General features: G+C 44.0%; 1 protein-coding gene across 1 annotated transcript in view; it reads right to left on the bottom strand.

Annotated features, from left to right (window-relative positions):
- Positions 1 to 14,042, bottom strand: part of TSPAN7 (tetraspanin 7) — a 91,163-nt gene that overhangs the window by 15,775 nt on the left and 61,346 nt on the right. Inside the window, exon 2 of the mRNA XM_069873210.1 lies at positions 1,996 to 2,184. Coding sequence (XP_069729311.1) covers positions 1,996 to 2,184 — 189 coding nt within the window. The remainder of the gene's footprint in view (positions 1 to 1,995; positions 2,185 to 14,042) is intronic.

The following is a 14,042-nucleotide window of genomic DNA, read 5'->3' on the forward strand; positions in this document are numbered from 1 at the left end:
CTCACAAATGTATCTCTTGTCTAATTGCTGGTTTTTTCTGACATTTCTGTTCCCACATTTCTTAGTGCTCTTATATAAATTAAAACACATTCACATGACAGAGATGGATCCAAGTCACTTAGGTTTTGATCTTGCAATAAAGAATACAAACAGCCCCTTTATGGCTGCACACTGCTCTGCTAAAGCAAGTAGGCTTCTCCAGGTGTTTTGGTTTGTGTTTATCTGTCTCATTGCTAGACTTGGATTTGCTGCCTGATTCCTGAAGCTTCTCCAATGAATGAACTGAGCCACTGACTTCACTGGAAATATTCTCACAGTAATATTAAACAGATGCCTCAAATACTTTGCTGAGCCAAGGCTGGTGTTTGGCTTGAGGACCATCATTTGGATCCGGAGCTAAGTAAAACAGCGCTTTGAGTGTAGACACTCACAAAGTATTAAAAATACATCCAGACAGAAATAAAGAAGTAAAGAAAAAAATATGCAAAGTAGGATGGTAAAATTTGAAGTTGGGGCTTAATCTTCTCAAGGGAAAACTACCTTTTTTCTCCAGGTGCTAAGTAACAGTTAATTAAAATAGGAAATATTTAAAATCATATTCAGTCCTTGGAGGATTTAGTGGAAAGAGGGATATTTATTTTTAATGGACACAATGAATGCAGAAGTAGAAAAATCATTGCATACAATTAATGCAGCTGTCAAATCACTGTCTGTATTCTGTTCACGAGACAAAGAAAGTATAGAAATATTTGTTACGTATACAACGAAAGTAAAAAAAAGTGCTTGGAACGGCACATGACAGTCTAAATGGCATACCTTTAAAAAAGTTACGTGACTTACAGAGCGACTAGCAGAGCCTGAATTCCTATGGATTTAGATCTTCCTCCTTTATCCCTCACCCATCTGGACTAGAGCTACTCTGACAAGCCTCTGCACATGCTGTGACAGCACATCACCAGCAAGAGACAGCAGTGGTGCACCTAAGACAGCATAAGGCACTTGCCAACTGGTCACCAGCAAATACCCGATGACCAACCTGCAGCTGCTACCTCTCTCCTACCATGTCATCAACTGAGGAAGTTAACTCTATTTAAGATGTCCTTTCTAAAAAATGCAGTTCAAGCTGGAGAAGAATCTTCCCATCTCCTTAGAAAAATCGGCCCCAAATTATTGTAGCAGAAGATACATTGCCAAGCCCCTTTCCACTATCTCAGAGAATCACAAGTACTGTTCCCACCCTTGAAAGCATGGTACACATAGGATTCTTCTCCTGGATATTCCTAGAAATACACTTTATCACATAGGTTTGTTTTAGCTACAGCTACTTTGCATTTTAAGGTGGGCTGGAAAACTCAGAACAGAGAAACATATAAGAAAAGAGGTTAAAATAGGCTGAGAGACAGCTCCTTAGTATACCTCAAGTCCATGCTGCTTTCGAGATAAGGACAAACATACAATACAGAGCTTTGTTTTCTGGGGTTTATTTGTTTTGTTCTAGTGAATGTTAGGAGAAAAAGAAATGCTGATGTGTGTTTGGAAGGTACCAACTATTTTTTCAATAGATTTCACATCAGAGTATTAAAATAACTCCTTTAAAATACACTTCAAATGAATTTCACATTTTTGATACTTTGGACATTTTTTAGACTGTAATTATACCTATGTATCTGTCTGACAGAAAAGCAGAACAATTGTAAAGTTGCTCACAGACTAACTCATCAGCGGCATTTCACACTGCCCCCAACCACACATGAGCCTGTACATTCTGCGGTAGCAAAATTCATTCGTACTCAATCAACAACTGGTTTGGGCAAATTTTTTTTCCCTGTTTTTGTCCAAAAGGCACATGTGTTGAACATTAAGATCAATAAAATGTAGTTTATGCGCCTAAAAAAACCACGTTAACATCTGGCGAAGCTTGGCAGGGGCTGGGGGAATCCCAGCACATCAACAAACACTTTTCACCTCTTGCTTAAGGCACTTTGGCATTCTTACCAGTTTCAGCATCCATGGGCTGCCACGACAAGTGGCAAAGCAGCCAAAAAGCCCAAAGACGATGATTGTGGTACCCGTTCCGATAAGCACATAGGGGGCATTGGTGGAGTTTTCAGCAATGAGAGAGATATATGTGCCAAGGGTGAGCTTGCCCCAGACACCAACTGCAAGAAGGATAACGCCTGTGATCTGCAAAGCAAGAGGAGAAAGCTGTCAGGACTTGCCAGGGAAGGCATCTAATGTTAATGCACAGTGATCCTGAAGAGATTCATTGGTGCTGCTGTGTTGGCAGAAGGAAACCTCATTAACTCCAGAGGGATGGACAGAGAAAATGAATTTCCAGTATCTGGAAGCGTTATGTTAAAACTGTCACTGGAGGACAAATATCTTGGACTCATCACCACAAAGCTGGTGATTGCCAAGAGAGGATACAGTGTACTGCCTGCAGGAACCATCCTTCTGCTACTGCACACTGAGAGAGTCACTCTTACCGAAAGCTAACAACAACTGTGGCAACCTCTCCTGAATTTTGCCACAAAAACTACCTGAACCACAAAAAACTGCTGCTTGATGTCCCGTCCTTTTTGATGCCAGTTTCAGGAACATTCCCCAGGCTATACAAGCAAACCCCTGGCTGGGCAGGAGTTTCTTCCCCCCGACATGGGGCTGGAGGACACCAGTGGGACCTGGGAGTGCCCAGCCTCTTGCCTGAGACACTTAAGCAGAGGCCAACATTGGGCAGGGCAGCCGGGGTACACAGGCTCCCCACCACCAGCAAGGATGTAGGAGAAGCCCATGGTGTGCCGTACACCGACATTAAGCAGTGGCCACAACAGGGATGATGCCTGCACTGTCTGCTGATCATCATCTGACGCTGACATACCTCCCTCAAGGCCGTAAAGACATAACTCATTCCCATGGCACAGCCAAAGGTGGGACGTGAAGAGCCAGTCGTGAGTGCCAGTTCTGCAAATGCTTTCTGGATTCCCCCAGAACTACTTACTAGCTCTCTCAGCCCACCATCCAGGGGCAGGAGCAGAAGAAATGTCCTGACAGGATTCTTCTGTTTGCTCCCCATTTTTTTTCTTGTGAGCATCTTTATATTGCCGTGAAATCTTGAAATTCAACACTGCTACACCAAGTTTGCCCTGCTGTTGTTTGTGGAGTGGATCCCTGTTCACAGTTATGTTGCCCCTAAAAAATCCCTGCTGAGCTATGTTGTAAGACTTTTCATCTGCTTCTCGTACAGGTTGACAATTAATGCAGGCAAAGCCTTCCTGAAGGAAAAAAGGAAAGCAGCTTTTTGACTTTTTTTACCTAGGCTGGCTTAAAAAGCACTATGCAGGGTGCACCCCCATCACTGTTTCCCCACTGTGCCCTTTCCATCACCCTGCTGCTCAGCACTAGCAGTCAGAGAAGCGTCCTCTGCTTGACCTATATCTGCGGCAGCGGCAGCAAGTGCAGCATTTCTCCCTCTCTGGAGGGAGAACTGCATTCAGCAGAACTGCTGAATAATCAGAGCCACCTAAGGAAAATACCAGGAGAAGGGAGGATACAAAATAGATGCACTGGAGAGGGACACAGGTGGAAAGATGCAGTGAAAGAAAAGAAACCACAGAGAATAAAGAGAGGAGACCAGAAAGACAAAAGCAAATTAATGTGTCCTCAGAGGCAGGAGATCCTGGCAATTTTGACACTTCCTAGCTCATTCCCTTTCTTCCCACACACCTCCCAGAGCTGTAGGGAAGACATGCCCCCATGAGGCTCCCATTCAGAGCACATCAGAGTACAGCACTGCCAGAGAAACCCATCACATCCCTGTCTCCCTAAGCCTCCCTTGCTCCCCTTTACCAGCTTCAACAGGCGCTGGCACCTCTGTCACACCTTCAGAACAGGATTAGCAGGGATTTCTGCTCTCCTGCCCACAGTGGCAACATGAATAAATCCAGTCCCTGTCCATCTTACAGTGCAACTGTGAGAAAATTGCTGATTCCTTGCTCTTGTGCCCCACCAACTAACAGCTGAGTGCAGCTCACTTACCCACAGGCATCCACTGAGTTTAGTCCCATCCACATACAACACTATCTCCACCTCTTTCCCTCTTCTTTCTTAACAAAATCTTTTCAGGGGAAGTAGTTTTATCTGCTAAGTATAAATGTGAGTTGTGGAGGACTCTGAAATCTGCAGAACAACTGTTGGTTTCTCACTTCCAGTTCGACAAAAGGCTGGTTTCTGTGCCTGAGCTGCTGAAAGTTTAACACTGTCCCCAGGGAGAGGTAAAAGCAGCATTCACTGCCAAAGTGAACAAGTAACTTCGCATTTGAAAGAGAACTTAAGCCTTGTAATAAAAAGCATTTTTAGTCCGCTGTTTGGAACAATTACTAACCCTTTACTACGCTTTTTAAGAGTGTGGTTCCCCCATGCCCTCGGGGGGGCCTATCCAATTTATGACACATACAGACTTTGGCGAAAAGGAGTAAAGCCCCTTGGTGACTCATTCCTATTCTGCTTCTTAATAGAACTCTGATTTACATGGGTTTAAGGCAATCCTGCAGTTTGTGGTGAGGTCTGAAAGCCCAGCAAGGCTGGCACTGTGCAGAAGGATTGGGATGTTTTCACAAAGACAGGCTGCTGTTGTGTGGCTTGGGTTGCAGCACTGCCTGCTGGAATTTTGCTCATGAAGAGGAAAAAACAGAGGACTTCCCTGCAAACCTTTTCATGACCTTTATTTAAGAGAACACAAGCAGCATGACTAATGCCTACCTGAAGGCAACCCTTGTTTCCTTATTTTCAAGATGCATTTTTTATCCCTCTCTCTCTGCTCCATCACGCAATCAACGGGACAACAAATGTATTGACTTCTTGCTTGGTTTGGTTTTTAGGTTGGTTCTCTTTAAAAGTAAGATGGACAAGGGCAGATAGAAGAATAGGATAGCGCTGGCCTAAAAACTTGGCAGCAGGAATACACTCAGCTCCTGCCATCCACCATCACCACATACACCTTCTCCTTCTCTTCCTCTCACCCCAAAAGGCTGTGGAAATGAGCTGTATGGTGGTAGCTGATTAACGAAGCAATTCCTTCATTTGACTAGAAACCACCACACCAGCCTAATTCTATGTCCAGTGTGACCTGTGGATTGGACCCAATACTCAATGTGGGTTCATTCATGTCTGAAAGGTCTAAAAGGAAGCTGCGCACCTCCTGCAATGCAGACTCTCCCCAGTCTTCCCCACTCCTTTCCCACCGTAACATTTCCCTTCAGACGTTGATCACATAGCTCACTGGCAGAATGGAAAATTATTAGGGAAATCATGGGCTGGGACTCTATTCCCCCCACAGTCCCTGTGGAGCAGAAGGGTCAGAGCAGCCTCTCTGAGACTCAGCCTCATTTTATGAAACATCAGCTGCGACAAGCATGATGTGATGAAGGCAACCCTGGCTTTTGTCACCTCCCTTAAGCATCTCTGACTTAAAGGATTGTTTTTAGGATTTTTTTTCAGGTTTGTTTTTTTTTTTAATGTTTTCAAGCTCAGAGTCTAAATATGTTACAGAGGCAGCCAGTTGAAGGAAGGATGCACAGGGAAAGGCTGCCTAGACAGCTCAGCCATTTTCAATAATTACCAGCAGTCACGTACCTTAGCATCCTATTGCTCAGCAGCTAATGTTTAGTCTGCCTCCAAGGTGCAGTGCAAGGCATGAGCATGGTGTGGGCAGGGGGCTGAGGAGCATCCCACAGGCATATTGATGCCCTTGGGGCAGGAATAATGAAGCCCACAGAGCAACTTCCAGGGCTGGACTTGCAGCTACGTCAAGAAGCTTTGCTCACTCACCGCTGTTTCTGGGACACCCAGGATGGAGCCCTTGCCCTCCTAAAGTGGATCTCTGATCACCCCTCTTGTCACAGTGCTGGGTCCCACAGATGGCAGGGAGCCTGAGGCTGAGCCACTTACACTGCACACAACCAGAGTCAGGCAGGTGAAACACACCCTCAGTGCATACAGATGTAAAACTCACAGCCTGTATGGAAAAACAGAAGCTGTGATTGTTACACAATGAGGTTTTTCAGCTTTTTGTGCTGGCCTGTCCTCTGGTGTTAAGAGAAAGTGAAAGAGAAAAGAAAACAAATAAATTTTCAGATTTCAAGGCCCATCACAAACGTAACTGCAGGCTTTGATTCAGAAAAGAGCTCTGAAGTTTTCCTTGGACTTGATACAAATCGTGGCTTGAACAGTAACAGCTCATACCTGGTTAAAGCAGTCAAAGCATACACCCATCCATAAACAGATGTCATCATGAGAGAAAGGTCTGCACCAGGTGCCAGGGTAGGCTTGGTTTATCCATGCTCCCACTGCCATAACAAGCCCCAGAAACCCGGACAGGCTTCATGTTCATGAAAGGGCTTGCTGTTTGTGCTGGGTTTTGTCAGTGGTTTTTTATTCTTGCAAACCGTCCCACCTCACACTATTTTGATGGATGGTCCCTTTCTGCATGTGTTCCCAGACTTCACTTTTCCTCCTGAGGCATAGCACTCTCCTTCCAGCTTTGCATACGGCTGCTGCCAGGAGAACCCCCGGTCTAAGAGTCCACCTAGCAAGGAAGCGTCCCAGCCCTGAAAGTCTCATGCTCTGGCTGAAGCACTCCCCATCCTCAGCAACCCCCACAGCACCTCCTGTTAGAAGCCACCAGCAAAGCAGCCCTGCCATACTGGGTACTGCAGCTCTTTTTTCCTGCTTGCCCCTGGGTGGGAGAAGTCACTGTCAGCTGCAGCAGAGCGCAGGTTTGCCAGTTACTGATACCTGCTCCATGCTCATGGGCTAAGACATGCCAAAAAGGGAAGCCCAAAAAATTAAGACATTCTTTGATACACCATTACTACACCCACCTTTCAAGACCAGCAACCTCAAATCACTATCTCTTTTGGGGACGAGGAAAAGAAACCCCCACCCTGCAATTTCTGGTTCTTTTTTGTGCACTTTCTCCAGCCTTCAACGTTATTAAAAAGCTATTTCATCCTGGATTTCATCAAAGGTAGATCATGTCTTCCTTAAAGAAATTCACCGTTGTGGAAGCCCCTTGACTCACGTTTCCTCATCTCAGAAACCTGAGATGTAGCATCCAATAAAAGACTATTAGGCCTGACCTTCATTTAGGTCAAAAGTGTAAAAGGTTAAAAGAACCCCAACACAGGAGATATCCAAGTAGGGCAAGGATTGTAAAGGCTACACACAATCAGAAATTGCACTGTTTAGTGCTAGCAGGTATCACATTTCATTGTGTCTGAACTTAGGCTCAGCAAACACAGCCCAGAAACCCTTCACTGGCAGGAAATTAAGCAAGCAGGCCACCTGGTCATTTTCTAAGAAAAACTACACTGAAACCAAGTCATGGAGTGTTTTAATCTAGACGAATCAGCATGTTCTGCTTTTAAAAATATATAAAGAATCTGGAAAGAAATTCAACCAGCACCACCCCTTCTTTTGGCCATGAGCATCATGACCAAACCCCAAGGACAGCAAGACTGTGCACAGACCACTCAATCATGTCTCCTTGCCTTGTCCTGCCTCTCCTCAAGCGAGGTATCACAGACACATCCCACCAGTAACTATTCCAGTCCAAGGCAGGCTTTCCAGCTCTTTTGTGTTCCTTCAGCATTAGTACAGCTATTTCCAATGTTATCCAAAGTATTGCCTCAATTCTGGAGATGATCAGATGTGGTGAAAAAGTTAGCATGCTACAGACAGGCAGAAATACACATGAACTGAATGTTAGGTCTAACTTCACTTGTCCAATAAACCATCTGCTTTTAAGGGACACACAAAGATGCAGCCAACAGCATTATAACAAGAGTATAAAGCTACAGCTTTACAGAAGGCAGGAGTGGGATATTCTGATAGCGCTGGGCATTGCTGAAATCAGAAGTAATGCTAAACATACAGTTTCTCAATATGAAGCAACAGAAAAATGTCTAAGAATTACTTCTTTTAATAGTGCCATGACAAAGATTAAACTATCAACCTTCTCCTTTTGGGTAACAGTGACAATATATGTAAACAAGAGAAGAGGATTCAGAGAACAACTTTTGAAAATGCACTATCTTTAATGGTGTCAGAATTAGTCAGGGAAAAACTATATACTCCTTTAAAGTGAATGCATGCTATATCCTAATTGAGTCCATTGTCTTCATATCCCAAATCTCACAGAGCATTGGTAACATGGTATAAAGGGAGCTGCTACCTTAAAACTGAGATAGGATATATGAAAGCTACTACATCTCACATCCACAGAGATTCAAGATGCCCAAATGCCAAGAAACTAATTTATACACAAGGCTTCCATATGGAACATTTATCATTTGCAGAGGTGAAGATAAAGGTGTAGCAGGAATTGATATTTTAGTTGTCTACATAATTCATGTCCTCCTGTTCATTACAGATGTCAGCTATTTTGGTTCCTAAGCTCTGGTGAAATAAAAATTGGAACCCAAACCCAATTGGTATGGAGCACACAGCAATCCCTACTGCTTCCAAAAGTAGTGGGAAGAGCTCAGCATTTCCCTGGACAGATTCTTTATCCACAGAATTGAGAAGCAGTAGGGCAGTTTCATTAATCAGGGCCTCATTGTAGGCATCATTTTTCTATTTCATGTCATATTCACAACACTACTTACAAGAATGTAAAACGTGCAACTTAGTAAGAGATCCAAGGTGGCAGCAAAGAGTCAGATCCAAGGAAAATACCCATGTTGCTGCTATTTTTCAGCTCCTCAATTTCAAGACTTTATTTTCCAAACGCCATCCTCCCTGCATTTTGGTAGAGGTACGCTATCTCTGCACAGCTGTACTGCAATGTTCCGCTCAAATAGTCTACAGAAAGCCTGCGCATAAAATGGATGAAGCCAGGGGAAGGCAGACAAGAACCAATGCAATCCATCTTGGCTGAAGCTGAAAGGTCTAGTGATGGATTTAGCAGGCTGTGAGGAAACGAGAGAGGACCAAGGCACACAGCTAATTAGATCTCCCAGATATTTCCCCAAAGGAGGGAAACTTTTCCACAAAGCAAACGGTTGACCTTGACAGCATCCGGAACAAATCCTGCATTAAAAGCATGTCCAGAGAGTCTTAAAAATAACTGGCCTACCTCTGAAAATTTTATAAGTTTCCCAAAATAGGCAAGGGATCACATTCAAAATGTTCTTGCTTTACAGCCTGCCAAGCAATAGGAGTGAATGCCTTTGACTCTTCCCATGCCGAAGCCTCTGGGCTCTCATCAGACAGACAGGTAACTAAAACAAACATAAATCTTTCTTTGAGCTCTTCACAAGCAGGAGCAAATCAATAAGAAAAGATACGCTATAACATGGAGATGCATGTAAGCCAACAACACAGCTGGATTCTCTATTCTCACATCTGATGATCATGACTACATTTATGAAGCCAACCAACATGGAGATGCATGTAAGCCAGCAATACAGTGGAATTCTCTGTTCTCACATCTGATGATCATGACTACACCAACCCAGGTTACCTCTAGCACAGGATCGACTTCTGCCGGAGCTAATAAGAAATGAAGATGTCATGAGCTTTATCTTTGGAAGAAAGTAACTCTTTCATGCTCTTCTCTCCTCTTTGGAAAAAAACCAAAAAGGATGCACATTGATAGAAAAAAAGCCAAACACAAAATCACCACCAAAGGTGTAGTCACTAAAGCACTGCCCACTATTGCCACTAAAAATGAAGATGCTTGGAAAAAAAAAAAGAAATTCTGATGATAGGCAGGGGTAAAACTTCCTTGTCTTGTCTTTTTTTTTTTTTTTTTAAATCCACTATAAGTGTATTGCAATTAGGGAAGATTCTACTCAAGAAAATGTTAAAAGTCAATTAATAACCATTTCTGAACCATTTGCAAACTGAGAGACTATCTGTAAAGGTCACTGTGTTAGGAGAACAGTAGCCATTCTGGTACATAGCTGCTCTAACATACTCCAGTCCTTGACTTTATCATCCTCTCAATACATCCCTCAGTACTTAACATGACAACTTTTTGTCTCCCTGCTCTTCTTACTCAGGCCTGTCCCTCCTCTTCCTCTCCTTTCATGCCAGAGTTCACCATCTAAATAATCCCTTCCCAAGGAACACAAGCCAAAAAGTTTTAAAGGAAAAAATGCCATAAGATTAATTTACTAGATTACATTTCTTTCCGTGACCCATTGCCTGTCCCACCTGGGTAAGCTGCAACAATTTGGGCTCAGGGTTGTGCCTTCCTATTGCGCATGTATGCTGCCCAGCACAAAGGGTCTTGCTTCATCCCAGCAATCTATTTGAGTTATGATCCCTGCTGCTCAGCATCCATCTTGTACTGGCTGCTATCACAAAATTCATTATCCACCATAGCTCTTGCCGTTGCCATCCAAAGCTGCAATTCCCATGTATTAAAACTATCTGCCCATGCCCTCCCTGCAGAGAGGGACTATCATCAGAGATGCCAACACATGCAAACTAAGGGAATAGGGATGCTGCCTCTGGTTTCGCGTTGCCACCAGGTCAGACCTGAGTATGTAGTGTACCCAGGTCAGGGAATAGCCACCAGACTGGCCCTGAAATACAGTGGAGATTTGATTAAGACACACTAATGTCAAGCCTTACAACCTGTTCTTGCACAGCTACTTTCTGTAAGTGTGACTGCTATCCTATTTCTTTTCCAAAAATCTTTTTAAGGTTCAGTGGTTTTCCTTGTAGGGTCGCTATTACAAGGACATTAATAGCTTCGCTGAGGAAACTGTCACCAAAATAATGTCCTCAGAGGTCAAATTGTAGTGCTGGTAAAAAAAAAAAATTACAAAAAACCCCCCCAAACAATTCTCAGATAGATGCCAAAGTTATCATGGAGCTGATATGGCTACTCACCACCAACTTCTGAGGCAACAGAATGTGTACTTATCCCTAACCTTAACAGTGCCTCCATCAAAGGAGTACAGCTAAATGCCCTCTGATAGGAAAATGCAAATTGCACATATAACCCAGCTGTTTTCCAGCACCCCCACCCATCCATACTCTAATAAGACACTCACTTTCCATGCAGGTTAGGGCAGAAACTACAACCAGCCAGGTCTGTGTCACTCATTCTGTAAGGAAAGCAGGTTAAAAATCACAGACTAGACGAGGCCAATGACCATTTAATGAATAGCACGGAAAAAAAACATCAGAGTTATTTTGTGTGTTGCAGGATGAAAAACTGGATATGGCCCAAGAAATCCAAAAAGAACTAACAAAGGGTACAGGTGTGGGACACACAGGCACACATACAACACAAGAGCTTGGAAACGCCTTTGCAGTGCGGCTCAAACCTAATAATCTCTTGCTAATACAGTAGCAAATACCTATTTGTACAGAATTTTCCTATAAGGTCATAATTAATTACATGCCACTTACAGGAAGATTCAGGAAGAATAACGAGATTGAGGACCTGGTCCATACAAGGCCATGAATATCATGAATGGTTATAATAGACAGTCATTATTCTTATGGTAAAATCTCAACTTTATTACACCTTGCATTTACAGGAAAAATACTTGGAAATCTTAATAAAAATTAATTCCTCATCATGAAGCTTATGCTTATTTTTATGCAAGACACTTCATTAAATGCGAGAAAATATTCTGATTTACAGTTTAGTCACCAGTGGCTCTATTAATTGATGCGTCTTTAAAGTCTGCTGGAGACAAAAATGTGGTCATCTCTGGATAAAAATAAAATGCAAAAATACATTTCTGCTGGGAATTTTCAGACCTAATTTAATGAAATGTAGCTTTAAATATGCATGGCTGAATGTCTAAGGAAAAAGAACTTAGTTTGGAGACATCAAAAGCAGCATCCCAGTCTGCAAGCTAAAGCACATAATTAGAGAAAGGAAGTGCCTTCAGCACCCATCAATAGCTCATGGAGCATGGCTTAGAGCCCCGTGGCTGTTCACGATTCCCGAATACTGATGTATCAGGCATGCCACAGCTCCTACATCACTTGTGGTCACTTGTGAAGAAGCTGCATGGTGGTCCGTGGCCACCAGGAGAAAAAACAGGCTGGTGGGGGCAAGTCTGCTTTGGACAAAAGGAGCACAGGCTTTTTCTGGAGAGTGGCTGGATGGCTTCAGCTCTGACTTGCTCAGCAACTGCAGAGCTGCAGCCTGCATCAGGCAGGACCACGCGTCTCAGGGCGGTGGCTAGATATGTCACCTGTTTGACAAAGCCATGATGGAAGTAGGACTTGTTCTCCCCTCACCTGCACCTCTTCTGTTGAGCTGTGATTAGAGAGGGCAGGCAGCTATAGCCTGATTTCTGACTAACTGGGCTCACAGAGCTCAGTTTTCAAAGGCCTGCAGCTGGACAAAGGCTGAGGCACAATGCCAGGACCAAGAAGGCTGTCTGAGCTAGACATTGCACTGATGGGTGTTTCGCATTCCCTGCCTCCATCCCCTTGCAAAAGATACATGACGATAGCAAAGGCTAACCACGAAGACCTGATGCAGCAGTGAGGCAGCATCTTTGCAGCGCGCATCTGTTCAACACATGTCCAGGATGTTCTGCAAATGCTACACCTGCATCGCTGAAAACTCATCTGCAGCTAAGCTGCTCTTTCCTCAGTTGTTTTTTTCTGAATATCCTTCTTCCTCTTATTATGTATGTGCTCTGAAGAGGACCTCGTCTCTTTGGTATCTGGCCAGAGATCTGCTCTTGCTACCAAAGTCTGGATATGGTTCATCCATGAATGTGATCCAAACACACAGCATTCAAGGAGAGTTCACCACAGTATTTTCACCACTGCAACTGACTTTCAGCACAACAAAAGGCTAACAGACGGGAAGGCAGAGATGGTGGTCCAGTATGTGACAAAAGGAAAAGCAAATCTTCTGGCACTCAGATTAAACCTAATTAAAACCAGTCTTAATGGTTTAGGCAGCCTTTGGGATGGGAGGAATCAATGAGAGGCAACGAAGTCACCATCTGCATTTGACAGTGGGCAGAGCATGTACAGAGGAATCCAGCCCTGTGATCTAGGTATGGATGAACACAGAAGGGAGAGCATCTCATGTCATTAGCCGTTCCCTGATAGTGTCTGTTTCACCAGAGAAGAATTTTGTTTACACCTGCTGCTCTTAAAGATGACAATGACCACCTCTCTTTCTACTCCTCTTGGGCAATGCTGTTACTGGTGGATGAGAACATTGCCACAGAGCTTGAGAGTCACTGTCAGGACTGATGTCCAGCAAACTACCATTTTAGACAATAGGATGACCCTTCCACAGGAGCCACATCACAGGAGAGTAGCACGCCTCTTCAAGCTCTGTCTTTTTGCCATTCATTGATTGGCTTCAAGAGCTGGAACAATTTCTTGTGGTGGCCTCTCAGCCTCAGCACTGGATTTCCAGGCTCCCCCTTCGGGTCCCAGGTGAAGAATGGGAACCACTCCTTTGAAGATTTGGATAATTGTACAAAGCAGCCCTGTAACAGCAAGTCCTTTAAATGAGTGAATAATTTTGTCCATCAATGACCTGAGAGCTGCTGGCACAGCTCTACTCCAACACCAGGTTGGAGAGTAGAGCGCAGCATCACCTGCAGCCTAAGACTGCTGTGCTGCACTGCTGCTCTTGAGCCCGGGACCGCACTCTGGGAGCTCATGGGGCTGCACAGGCAGCACTGCCCTGCTCTGCCCTGCCTGTGAGCACATGGGATGGCACTGGTGGGGCAGCACCATAAGTCAGCAGCTTGAGAAAGGTGGATACAGACCAATGCATGCCCTTCCAGATTTTTTAATTTTCCACATCTGCCTGGTTAAGCAAACCAGCAGGTCCTCCACAAAGTTATGAGTCTACTTTCAGGTCTGAAATTTGTGGCCACATTTGTGGGGTTTTTTTTGCATTTACTTGCTGGTTTAACAAATATTTAGGGCAGATTAGATTTACTTTCTTCCAGTTGTCCATTTCTTCTAGAGATGTCCTTCCCTCCTTGCCAAGTCTTCAACAAATATAACTTTAAGCATATATGTATGTATGT

Source organism: Phaenicophaeus curvirostris, chromosome 1 (genome assembly GCF_032191515.1).
Source record: "Phaenicophaeus curvirostris isolate KB17595 chromosome 1, BPBGC_Pcur_1.0, whole genome shotgun sequence".
Taxonomy (NCBI): Eukaryota; Metazoa; Chordata; class Aves; order Cuculiformes; family Cuculidae; genus Phaenicophaeus; species Phaenicophaeus curvirostris.